Consider the following 12,063-nt stretch of genomic DNA (forward strand, 5'->3'; position numbering starts at 1 on the left):
TCAGAACAGGAAACTGAGAGGCAGGATTCCTGGGTTCCTTTCTCTCTCCTCAGCCACCGACTTGCTGTGTAACCGTGCGTCACCTGTAACAGCGGCTATAACAAAGATCGCTGCCTCACCGTAACATGGGGGTTGAGAGGTTTCCTTCGTTAGTGTCTGTAAAGACTTTTGAGATTTCCACTTGCAAGGTGCCGTCTGAGAGAAGCATTAATACTACAGAGGGAGATTTGCCGAGGCAGAAAGGGGACTTAGATGCTGAAAGTCAATAGGAGGTGGATGCTTAGCTACCCATTTTGCCTTTATAAATCTCACCCTGAAGTGATCTGTAGACGTAGGACAAGGAGTGAAAGTATATAAATTAGAAACATTCCCTAAGTGGCAAACCTATACATCTCCTACGTTAGAAGGACTAAGGCACCAATGAATTGACTAAAGCTTTTCTCTCCAGAGCCCTTTGCTTAGCAAAGCGTGTGACATGCAACTCCATGACCTTTGCAGCCGCTTTTGTCCTGGGCTGTTTGAAACTGCCGTTTCTTCAGACATCTTTTGTGGGCGGCAGCCAAACGACTTTCAGCCAAGTCATGCAGCAGCCGTTCCCCTCGGTGCACAAGTTGCTTCTAATCAGGCCTGGGGGGCAGATTGAGATCAGGGTTCGGGTTTCTCCATCAAACAAGCTCCTGGGGGGCGGACAGCCAGATAAAAACTACCGCAAGGTCTGGCACCATTAATACTTCTTTTCTCCCCCTTTTCCTCCACGGAGTTAATGGGAAACCTCTAAAACACTAACACTATTGTTAAAGGGTGTAACTGGCACTGTTGTTTGGCCCTAGGATAATTCCCCACACACATCTGGTCACTGCCACTATCTTAAATCTTTGGCGCTCACCCTTTCATTTCACCAGGGAGTCTTTAATTACCTCCTCTATTCGTTCTAACTTGGTCATTTCTTCTAATTTCAGCATTTTGGCTAGTTTTATGCCCCAGTCCAGCAAAGTGCTTAAGCACCTGCATCGCTTTAAGAAAGTGAGCAGTCCCATTCACTGCAGCGGGGCTATTCAGGTATGAAGGTGCCTAAAGGCTGTTCTAGACTGAGACCATGACGCCACATGTGACTTGGGGGAACACCTTGTCTACGGGTTAAAGCAGGAGACTGAAGCTCCGAGTGCCCTCAGCTCCCACTGAAGTCAGTGGGAGTTGAGGAGGCTCCGCATACTGCAAAACTCAACCCTGGGCATTGGTCTCGAGTTCCATTCCCGGTTCTGTCACTGAGTGCCCTTAGTCAAGTTTCTTCCCTGCTCTATGCCTCAGTTTCCCTATCTGTAAGATAGGGGTGAATGACACCCTCCCCAGACAGGCTGGGGTTGTGAGGCTTAATTAACATTAACAAAGGACCAGATTTTGATAGCCTTACTCCACAGAGGGTCCCACTGATCTCAGTGAGATTGTTTGAAGAGTAAAGTAATATACAGCATGGATAAAGCTATCGGAATCGGGCTAAAGTGCTTGGAGATCTTCCCATGAGAACTGCAAAGTGATGGTGTTTACTCTTAGCAAGGGTCTCCATTCATTGACACAACAGACCTCAAGAATATAAGCTCACACAAGCCTCTATGCTGCCACAACAAAAATTGAGTAGGCTTCCCTTGCAAGGTAGTGATATAACTTGCATTCATGTGTGTTTATATAGGATATAAGCTTAGAGATTAGTTGGCCAATAGGTTCCTTGGCCACTGTATGCCATAACTGATAGCTCAACAGTCTATTTCGGTGGCAAAAGCTTGATAATGACCATTAACTGTTCAAGATGCCCCTTGGCCATATTCTGGTAAAATTACAACACAAGAGCAGCCACACTGGGTCAGACCAAAGGTCCATCCAGCCCAGTATCCTGTCTTCCGACAGTGGCCAATGCCAGGTGCCCCAGAGGGAATTAACAGAACAGAGAATCATCAAGTGATCCATCCCCTGCTGCCCATTCCCAGTTTCTGGCAAACAGAGGCTAGGGACACCATCCCTGCCCATCCTGGCTAATAGCCATGGATGGACCTCTCCTCCGTGAACTTATCTAGTTCTTTTTTTAACCCGGTTATAGTCTTGGCCTTAACAACATCCTCTGGCAAGGAGTTGCACAGACTGACTGTGTGTTGTGTGGGAAAACAAACAAACAACTTTTGTTTGTTTTAAACCTGCTGCCTATTAATTTCATTTGGTGACCCCTAGTTCTTGTGTTATGAGGAGTCAATAACACGACCTTATTCACTTTCTCCACATCAGTCATGATTTTATAGACCTCTATCATATCCCCCGAGTCGTCTCTTTTCCAAATTGTAAAGTCCCAGTCTTATTACCCTCTCTGCATATGGCAGCCATTCTGTACCCCTAATCATTTTTGTTGCCCATTCTGAACCTTTTCTCAATTCCAATATAACTTTTCTGAAATGGGGCAACCACATCTGCACACAGTATTCAAGATGTGGGCATACCATGGATTTATATAGAGGCAATATGATATTTTATCTTATTATCTATCCCTTTCTTAATGATTCCCAACATTCTGTTTACTTTTTTGACTGCCGCTGCACACTGAGTGAATGTTTTCAGAGAACTATCCACAATGACTTCAAGATCTCTCTCTTGAGCGGTAACAGCTAATTTATACCCCATCATTTTATATGTATAGTTGGGATTATGTTCTCCCCTTAGAAACACACACACACACACCTTCCCATTGCCTCTACTAACAAATCATGCTGGTGTCCAAGGGCAGAAGTTGGCCCCGTGCCTTTCATCCCACCAGAGGCTCTGAGCTGTAGCAAGGGGATGCTTCAGCTCCATGTACTAACAAGAGAACAAGTCCCACAGTTTAAGACTACCCCTAGACACATAGCTCACCACAGACAGCAAAAATCACAGAACTTCAGCCAGAGCAATTCCTACTTCATAGACCCTTTTTAAAAATGATTTGTATTACCACAGCATCTGGAATCCCAGTCACTGTGCAAAACACAGAACAAGACGACTGCCCCTGCCCAAAGAGCTTCCAATCTAAATAGTTAAATCAAGTTCATCCCCGTGCATGCCTTTGAGGATTGTTCCTTATACACTATTTGCGTGAGTTCTACCAGTCTCCTTTTAAATGACTCGAGCAACTACTAATCCTGGTTAATGTTCTGCCCCGTTACAGCCACCAGAGAAATTCTCTGGAGGAGGAGATCTAAGTTCAATTTCACCAGGTGTATGAGGCCATCCAACACCGAGGAGATCTTCAGAAAGGCAGAACCTTCTGTGTTAAAAAATGGCCTCTCAATGTCCCCTGTGAGTGCTGGTTTTATTTTTCCTACATGTGCCTCTTGGCCGAGTTCCGATCTCGCTCACACAGGTGCCAATCTGCCAGCACCCTAGTGATGTCCATGGAGCGGTACTGTCATAAGCCCCATGACAGTGAGAGGAGTAACTGGGCCCATCACACAGGCAGACCGTTTCAGATACAATCCTACCCGTAGCCTACGCTACATAATGCTTCCACTCATTATGGTCGCTTGGCACCTAGAACTGGCTTCTGTCATTCAAGACACTCCAGCTAACCAAAAGGATCACACTTCAGATTCTCTGTGTCAGCAATTCACCTTCCAGGACTGCAGCTTACTTTCCTCTCTGCTCTCTGGCTGCTGCTAGGGAGGATGTCAACACAGACGGATGGGGAGTTTCCGGTACCCTGCACAGCTGAGTTTGAAGCACTAGGGCCAGGGCTAGCTAAGCTATTTGACTAGCAAATGAACTAAACAAGATGCACACTGTGAAGAGGGTTCGGGAGACACACTCTCAGCAAGTAACTCCACTTCTTTATCACAGCAATGATTTAAAGTGTGAGTGTGCAGTTCCTAGCATCCAGTATAAGGATTTCATGCCCTGGTCAGAGCGGGGGTGTCACTGGGATAACAATGAGCAAAGGAAAAGATCTCAGTCCAAATACAATGTCCCAATAGTGAGACCTTGGGAATGTTTTCCCCACTAGTTCAGGACCATGCACAGTACTTGCATGTCTGCATATGTATGTGTAAGTTTGTGTGCAGTGGGTCTGTTTGTGTGTGTGAAAATTTATGTGGGATCGGGAAGGAATTTCCCCCCAGTCAGATTGGCAGCATCCTTGGGGGCGGTTTCAACTTCCTTTGCAGCATCTAGGTGTGGGTCACTTGCCAGGATCCTGCCACTGAAGGGTCTTGGTGCATCTCGGTCCCTCCTATTCTCTGCCTGTAGCACAGTAATAGCTTAGTCTCCCATGGGCTGTAATACATGAGGCTATGGCTACACTTGCGCTAAGTGTAGTCAAAGCGCCAGCGCTGGGAGAGAGCTCTCCCAGCGCTGTCCGTACTCCACCTCCCTGTGGGGAATAACGTACAGCGCTGGGAGCCGCGCTCCCAGCGCTGGGGCTTTGACCACACTGGCGCTTTGCAGCACCAGAGAGGGTGTGTTTTCACACCCTGCTGCAGCGCTGCAAATTTGCAAGTGTAGCCATGGCCCAAGTCTCATTTCAGTTGCTGGGCTTAAGGTGTGGGGGGTGTTGGTGGCCTGTGATGTACAGGAGAGCAGACCGGATGATCTGGTGCTCTCCTCTGGCTTTAAACTCTATGAGCACATTGTACTGTGTGTTCATGTACATATTTATAAACTTGGGTGCATGGTTGTAGGTGTGTTTTGTGCGGACAAGAGCATGTGTCCGTATCTGCCATCGCCATGTGTATTTACACACCTGTGGCTGTCCATAGGCAAGCCTGTGGAGCTGAGTGTGTGTGCATCAAGGTGCGTGAGATAATATCTTATGGGATCAAATTCTGTTGGCGAGAGAAAAGCTTTTCTGTGTCGCTCGAAATCTTGTCTCTCATCAGCAGAAGTTGGTCCAATAAAAGAGATTCCCTCACCCGCCTTGTCTCTCTAATATCCTGGGACCGAGACAGCTACAGCCACACTGCAGATCTGTGTGTGTCAGCAGGGACTCAGTCAGAGAGAACCATAGGGTGTGTCCATGTCCAGCAGCCTGAATAAAGAATCCTCTTTGCATGCAACACAGCCCAGGCCTGCCTCCTCACTATGCCACAGGGGAATCCTCTGAGCCTGTCCAGGGTACAAAAGACTCCTATGGGGTAGTTGGGGAGGGAAAGAAACTAGTGTAAATGGAGGGGAACCTTTAGCACCCAGGACACAAAGTCATGCACTATCCAGCCAGTCCCCAAGTTGTATCATGGATTCGCTGGCACCACTTCACTAGACTGGCTTGCTTGGGGGAAAGATCGACAAGAAGATGCCCAAAGCAGGGTGTCAGAGGGTGTGTCCTCTGGCCCAGAGCTGCCTTAATGTCACCCAAAAAACTGCAGAGAGAATAGTCTGCAGAGCCCCAGGGTTAAGGATATATCCCTCTCCTGCCTCCCCCAGTGCACATGGTTCAAACTCCATGCAGGGGAATCATACAACTTCAATATGGGAGCGACCTACCAGAGCATCAGCACAGACCCTCACAGGTGCAGAACACAGCCTCCCCGCACTGCCCCGGAGCAAGGACCAAAACAGTGCTTAGTTTGTAATGAAAGAGGTGCCAGGGCTCAAGCAATTTAACTTTCTTAAACGATGCAGCGAGCGGCCCAGAGGTGCCGGAGCTCCGAACTGCTCAGCCCTGGCACAAATGAAGCACTGGGACCATCGATTATTCAATGGACCCAATACTTCAATATTAGTCTTGCCCATGATTTGCCATGGAACCTTGCTGGGCATGTGCCGGTGCACCTCACCCCTGCTCCTCAGGGGTAGAGAAACAGATCCCAATTCCCCCCCCAGCAACAGGTGGGGGGGGGGGGGGAAGCGCAGTCGGCACACGCAAGGGGACGGGGCAGCAATTGTCACACTGGAGCAGAGTCCCGGGCCACCCAGTCCAGGATCTTGTCTCCAACAGCTGCTTCCGAGGAAAGTGCAAGTAACCTGACCGCAGAATCCGCCTCACCCTGACCTCTCTAGTTCTCTCGAGCGCCTTTGACCCGAGGCAGCCAGCCAGCCCTTTCAGCCTCTACCTAGCCACACAGTCACTTCCTTTTTTACATAAATGAAAATAATCCAGCTCACTTAGCAGGCGGCCCCCTCCCCGCTCCGGTGCAGCCCCCCCAGGCGCTGGTCCACTCACCCCAGCGTGCTGATGAAGCCATTGACCGACCCTTCGGCGTACAGGGAGACGATGTCCCCGATGTGCAAGAAGCTGGACATCTCATTCATGATTCCCACGACCTGTCCCCGGCGGCGCCCTGCTTCCTGGAGTCGCGGTCCTCAGCCCAGTTCCACCACCACGTGGGTGCACCGGAACCCGCGGTCCAAAGGATCCTTCCCCACCCCCGGAGCGGAGCCAGGAGGGGAGGGGGGTTACATGTGCTCCCCCGAGCAGGAGCGCGCAAACAGGCAGCGCTGGAGCTGGGCTTGGAGGGAGGGGGGAATCAATTACAGATTTGCATGAGGGCTCCGGCATAGTTTGCTACCTGCAGCCAATGACAACCGACCAGGAAGTCCTGCTGAACCCAAGCATGCAAATTTCGCCTGCATGGGGTGCCCCGCCGTCCCAGGCCCCACCCCTTCTCCCTCCAACTTGGGGAACTCCTTGCTGCCCCGGAGCGGCGCCCAGGAGCCCCATGCAGCGGGGTGGGGGTTTCACACACACACACACACCGCTCGCCGGGGCTCGCTCCCACCGCTCCCGTTCACACAGCAGAGCGAAGGCTGCTCCGCTTAGTGCAGCCCGGGCCGTCACGCTGCGCTTGTCGCTTCCTGTGCTCAGTGGTGCAAGAACAGTTTGTATAGTGGAGGGGCTGAGAGCCACTGAACCAAATTAACCCCTATGATGGAAACCGCTTCAAGCTGGGGGGGGGGAGGCGGCAGCACCCCCAGTTCCAGCACCTCTGTCCTGTGGGTGCCCTGGTGGCTCAGCCAGCGGGCGAGAGCCTTGGGGGCAGGTTCTCTGCCTTCCCCTCTGGTTTGGCTAGCAGCCCCTCGCTGGCACAGGCCCCAGGGCGATTTCACCCCAGCTGATGTATTTGCATGTTGGTCCTGCACCAGATCTCAGGGGGGCCACTAGGAAAGAGGGAGGGAGGGAGGGTTAAACTGTGCAATGGGGCTTTGTAACCCCCTGCCTTCTCTCTCTCTCTCTCTCACACACACACACACACACACCCGGAATCCGGACTCCTAGTCCCCCTGCTCCAACCCATAGACTCCACTCCCTCAGAGCTGAGACTTGAACCCAGGAGTCTGCCCCTCCCAGCTTCTCCTCTCCCCTCCCATCACAGAGCTGGGAACAACCCCAGGGTGCCAGCTCCCAGTCCACTTTTCCCTCCTAGATGTGGGAGTCCTGACTCACAGCCCACCCTCCTCTAACCCACTAGACCCCCACCCCCAAGCTAGGAACTGAACACCCCTGAGTCCTGACTCCTGGTCTCCTTGCTCTGATTTCTGGGTGCTGAGATTAAGGATGAGACGTTTCCCACTGGAAGGAACATTTGGGAGGCAGAGCAGCGTGTTCAGGAGAGAACGGCTCTTTCACACACCACTGGAGATGCCTGTGAGGGTTTAGTAAATAGGGAGATTTTGACCCACAGCATTCTCTCCATTTCCTCTGGGACTTGCTGGGAGTGGGGGGCGGAGGGAATTCAGCATTCACTGCACATGGGAATCCCCGGAGCTAGTCACTTCTGATTGGTTGCAAAGCTCTCTGCGGGCTTGCGCGTGCCTGCCTCAGAGACCTTACCTCTCTCCACCCTCAGCTCATCCATCCCCAGGCCTCCCTCTGTCCTGCAGTCTGGCCCTAGGGGATAAGAGCTCCTTCGCCTCCACAGCCTACAAACAAACAGTGATGATAAAGCCTCATTTAGGGCCAGGTGGGTTCCCACCCACATGTGAGGCAGGGACCAGCCACCCTTGCAACCCCTGAGGGCTTTGGAGGAGGTGGAATTGGCCCGTTGTGGCAGGGACCGTGCCAGGTTCAGCACACTGGGAGGTTTGGCATGGGACTTTAATCTGGCCCATGCACAGCAAGGTGCTTTGAGAGGCAGTCTTACTACCCTAGAACACCCGCTAGAGAACTGGGGGGGCAGTCCCCAAAGCTTGGCTGGGTCTTATTGGTACAATATATCTCACTGCACACAACACGGCCAAGAATCAGAGCCATGGAGCCCATGCAAGAATAAGGATTAGGAGGAGACCTGTATGGGGGCAGAATATCCCACATCTGCCTACTGCAGGGTTCCTGGACCTTCCTCTGAAGCATCTGCTGCTGGCCAAAGCCAGGTTCCTGGACTAGAGGGATCACAAGTCTGACCCGATCTGGCAGCAACTTTGTTCCTAATAAAGTGTCAGTGGAAGGGCACCTTATGGACACTATAGTCATTCCAGTTCCATACATTTAAATGTGATGCTCGCTCTTGCTCACTATCAGCAACATTTTTTTAAAAAGAGTCTTGCGCTTGTGATTCATTTCCCCCAGCCCTTCCTTGCCAACAAACAAACAAACACACAACTTGTGAAATCTAAATCTTGCCCTAAAATGCTGCTGTTTTTTTCTGCTAGGAAACAGACAAATCCCCTGTCAGAACAGGGAAAAATCTAGTGCAATTCCCACGGGGAAGCTGTGAGTTCAGGTCCAGCAGGATTAGCTGCCTTTTCAGCACAGGACAAATTTAGCATCCCCTATCCAGGGTGGTGGAGGTGAGAATCAGAGAGAAACTTATCTGGCTTTAGCTGCAGTGAAGTTTTCTCAACATGGGCTCAGAGAAAATACCTCCAGAAATCAAACACTGAAAGCTTGCCCACCAATACTCAACTGCTCTGATAAGAAGGGGAAACAGACATCATGTCAGGTGGAATATATTGTTCTAGGGATTAGAGCACAGGACTCTTGGATTCTCTTCCTCGCCCCATCACTCTTTTGCTGTGTAACCTTGGGCCAGTCGTGCTCTCTCCATGCCTCAGCAAAATGGGGTTCATGAAGGTAATCACTCACACAGGGTTTGGTTAATTAGCATTTGCAACGTGCTTTTGAAATCCCTAAGTGAAACCCGCTTCAGAAGTGCAAAATATTGTACTGAACCAATGCAAGGCTGGCCTGATTTCTGCTCACCAAGAGAATAGGGGACACGAAGCAGAAACCATTTAAAATATTATAAATAAGATCAAGCTCAGACAGGCATACCCCATTTCTAGCACAGTCTTGTTCACAGCATCACAGGACTGGGTATTTTAGCTCAGCTCAGCAACCCATCCAGGGGCGGCTCTAGGAATTTGGCCGCTCCAAGCAGGACGGCACGCCGCAGGGGGGCGCACTGCGGTCGCCGGTCCCGCGGCTCCGGGGGACCTCTTGCAGACGTGCCTGCGGAGGGGGCGCTGGTCCCGCGGCTCCGGTGGAGCATCCGCAGGCATGACTGCGGAAGGTCCGCCGGAGCCGCCTGCTGCCCTGCCGACAAAATGCCGCCCCAAGCGCGCGCTTGGCGCGCTGGGGTCTGGAGTCGGCCCTGAACCCATCCAATTTGGTAGTACTGGCCAATACTTTATGTTTCGAAGGAAGGTGGAAACACTCTCCCAACACACCTCATTGTATTGTAAAATGCTGTCCAGGGCTGGGGGGGTAAAGAACAGGTTCAGACCCCCAGCACTTACATTCAATGACCTTTACAATGCTGGGAAAGGCTCATTATGCCCATTGTACAGATAGGGAAACTGTGGCTCCAATGCAGGTGACATGACTTACCCAACACACTGCAGTGTTTTTCCTGGCTCTGCTATGGGTAAACCCCAAATCCTCTGCTTCTCCAACTTAATGTTTTAACAATTGGGCCACGCTGCATCCTGGAGGGCCGCTCTCCAGTTAAATGGTTAATCTACGGTGCAAAGATGAGACTCAATCAAAACCTAGGATCCCAGTCACCCCACATCCCCGACAGTAGGACAGATCAGATCCACAAAATCCAAAACTTCACAGTCTCAGCTCCCCACCCCATGGGGTTAAACCCCTTCAAGCTCAGCTGGTGCAAATCTTAAGCTTCACATATGTCAGTACTGGATACAAATATATTCATCCCTATGACATGCAGTAATGGAGGGGCCTCACCAGCCACTAATAAACTATTTGAAACAAGAATCCAGCACTGCGGGCAGGCAGTTTCTAGGAGATTACTGTATTTGTCTGTTGGTTCAGGAGCTGAGCCATCAGCCCTCTGCATCATAACCACCACCCCAGACATGCTATAATGACTCGGAAAGGCACTGCCTGCCACGTGGCTTTTGCCTAATAAATCTCTGCTTATTCACCTTCAGACTGATGGATTTTTATGCCACAGTTTGCTGGGGGAGTATGAAATTGGGCGGGTTTTGCACCCCTCGGGTCTCAGTTTAAGATACTGGATTAAATGCAGGAGACAAGAGCAGAGGATGTACTGTATGCACAGAGCATGGTAGAGGACCCAGGGCTCCCAATGGATGCTTAGGCCCTACTGACTGACTTCGGCAGGAGTTCGGGCTAAGGAAAGGGCCAGGGATGGGCCCATTACTCCACACCCAGGTAAACCGAGGGCAGGCCTTAAGCCCCTGGGGTCTGAATAGAAGTTAGCTCCTTGGTCAGACAGATGGGCGGCCAAGTGGAGGCGTGAGCCACTGGACGCATGGGTCGTGTGTCCCCAGTCCAAGAGAGCGGGGGTACGTAGCTGCTCCCCACGCCAGAGCCCAGCTCTTTAACTCGTGCTGTAATGACTCGTGCGTCTAGCACTGCGGACCCTGGGTTCAGACCCAACAGCTTCATAGTTCAACCCTCTGGGGCCAGGCTTGAGCTGGGAGGTTGTTGAGCCTGTGGCTGGCCCCTGGGTAGTGGTGGAGGAAGGTAGCCTCATCATAGGGGTCTAGTTTCTCATTTTGTGTTTTAAAAGGGACCACTATTCTTGGGGGTGGGGGGGGGCTCAATTTGCTTCTAGAAGAGGGAGCAGTTTAAGGGAGATGGCCCAGGGAGCTAGTGCATAGGGGCTATTGGTGGAAGTGGGGGGTGGGTTAAGGAAGGATAGAAAGGAGGAGAGGAAGACAAGAGACAGGCCACAAACCTGCCATTGTTTCGGCCACCTCTGGGCCCCCCGCCCTGTCTCACCTCTGCACTCCTTCACTCCACAGGCCTGGTTTTCAGAGGTGCAGAGCACCCGCAGCTCCAGCTGGAGTCAACGGGAGCTGCAGATGGCCAGCGCCTCTGGCAAACTAGGCCAGGAGCACCAAAGCAGAGCAGCCCCTTGGCACAGGACACCACGGATGCCCTGCCTGCCTTCCTGCTGCCAGCACTGCTCTCTCCCCGCTCCCGCCATTCTCTGGGCCCCGGGCCCCATGGCTGGGGGAGATAGGGCAGTTATAAATAAGAGTTTCCTTCCTCCCACTTTAAGCCACATGATAAATAGCACTGAGTTTCTCCCTGCCGGAAAGGAAGCGGCTGTGGATGCAAGGCTGGTGACTCAGTGCAGTAACAGCAGAGTCATCCCCCAGCTCCAAGGTGTGGTCTCCGTGCCTGGCACATTCCTTTCCTGTGGTGCAATCCGCCCCTCCATGGGCCGCTGCTTCAGTGCTGGGTCCTTCCCACCTCGCCCAGCGCCCCAGAGGCTCCTTTGGCAGAGGCTCCTCTCCGCCCACCCGCATGCCCTGCTAAGCTGGTCACTTTTCACACCGCTGCCTTGTGTAGCCAGGCGCCTTCCCTGCTCCTGCCGCCAGCATCTGCACGGACTCAGCCACAGACACTTTTCATCCAAATGTTCCCACGCAGGCGAGGGGAAGAGGTGGCCACGGAGGACCACTTTGGAGCTAAAACCCTTTTAAAGGCCTGGGACCACAGCCAGGCTGTCCATTGCCTCCAGTTCGTGACGGGCTGCGCTGTGTAGTCATGGCATGGCAAAGCGGCAGGAGCAAAGAGCCAGGGAGGGAACAAGGGGGAAGCGCTCACTGGTGGGGCAAGGCTATAGGATGGGAACACGACAGGGAGCGAGCTGGCTGAAGGGACGGTGAAAGTGGGTTGCC

The 12,063-nt window shown here is 52.0% G+C and overlaps 1 protein-coding gene across 4 annotated transcripts in view; it reads right to left on the reverse strand.

Moving 5' to 3' along the window:
- ITPR3 (inositol 1,4,5-trisphosphate receptor type 3) overlaps positions 1–12,063 on the reverse strand; it is a 109,791-nt gene that overhangs the window by 82,065 nt on the left and 15,663 nt on the right. Inside the window, exon 2 of one of the 4 annotated variants that reach the window (XM_045013908.1) lies at positions 9,773–9,902. The exons of 2 other annotated variants lie outside the window; for them this stretch is intronic. Coding sequence is in view for 1 of the 2 variants with exons in the window: in XM_045013906.1 (XP_044869841.1) it covers positions 6,170–6,258 (89 nt within the window). In the remaining variant the exon portion in view is untranslated. Of the gene's footprint in view, positions 1–6,169; positions 6,316–9,772; positions 9,903–12,063 lie in introns of those variants that run through there. One more of the 4 variants, XM_045013906.1, reaches the window with a different exon arrangement.

This window comes from Mauremys mutica, chromosome 4 (assembly GCF_020497125.1).
Source record: "Mauremys mutica isolate MM-2020 ecotype Southern chromosome 4, ASM2049712v1, whole genome shotgun sequence".
In the NCBI taxonomy this organism is placed as follows: Eukaryota; Metazoa; Chordata; order Testudines; family Geoemydidae; genus Mauremys; species Mauremys mutica.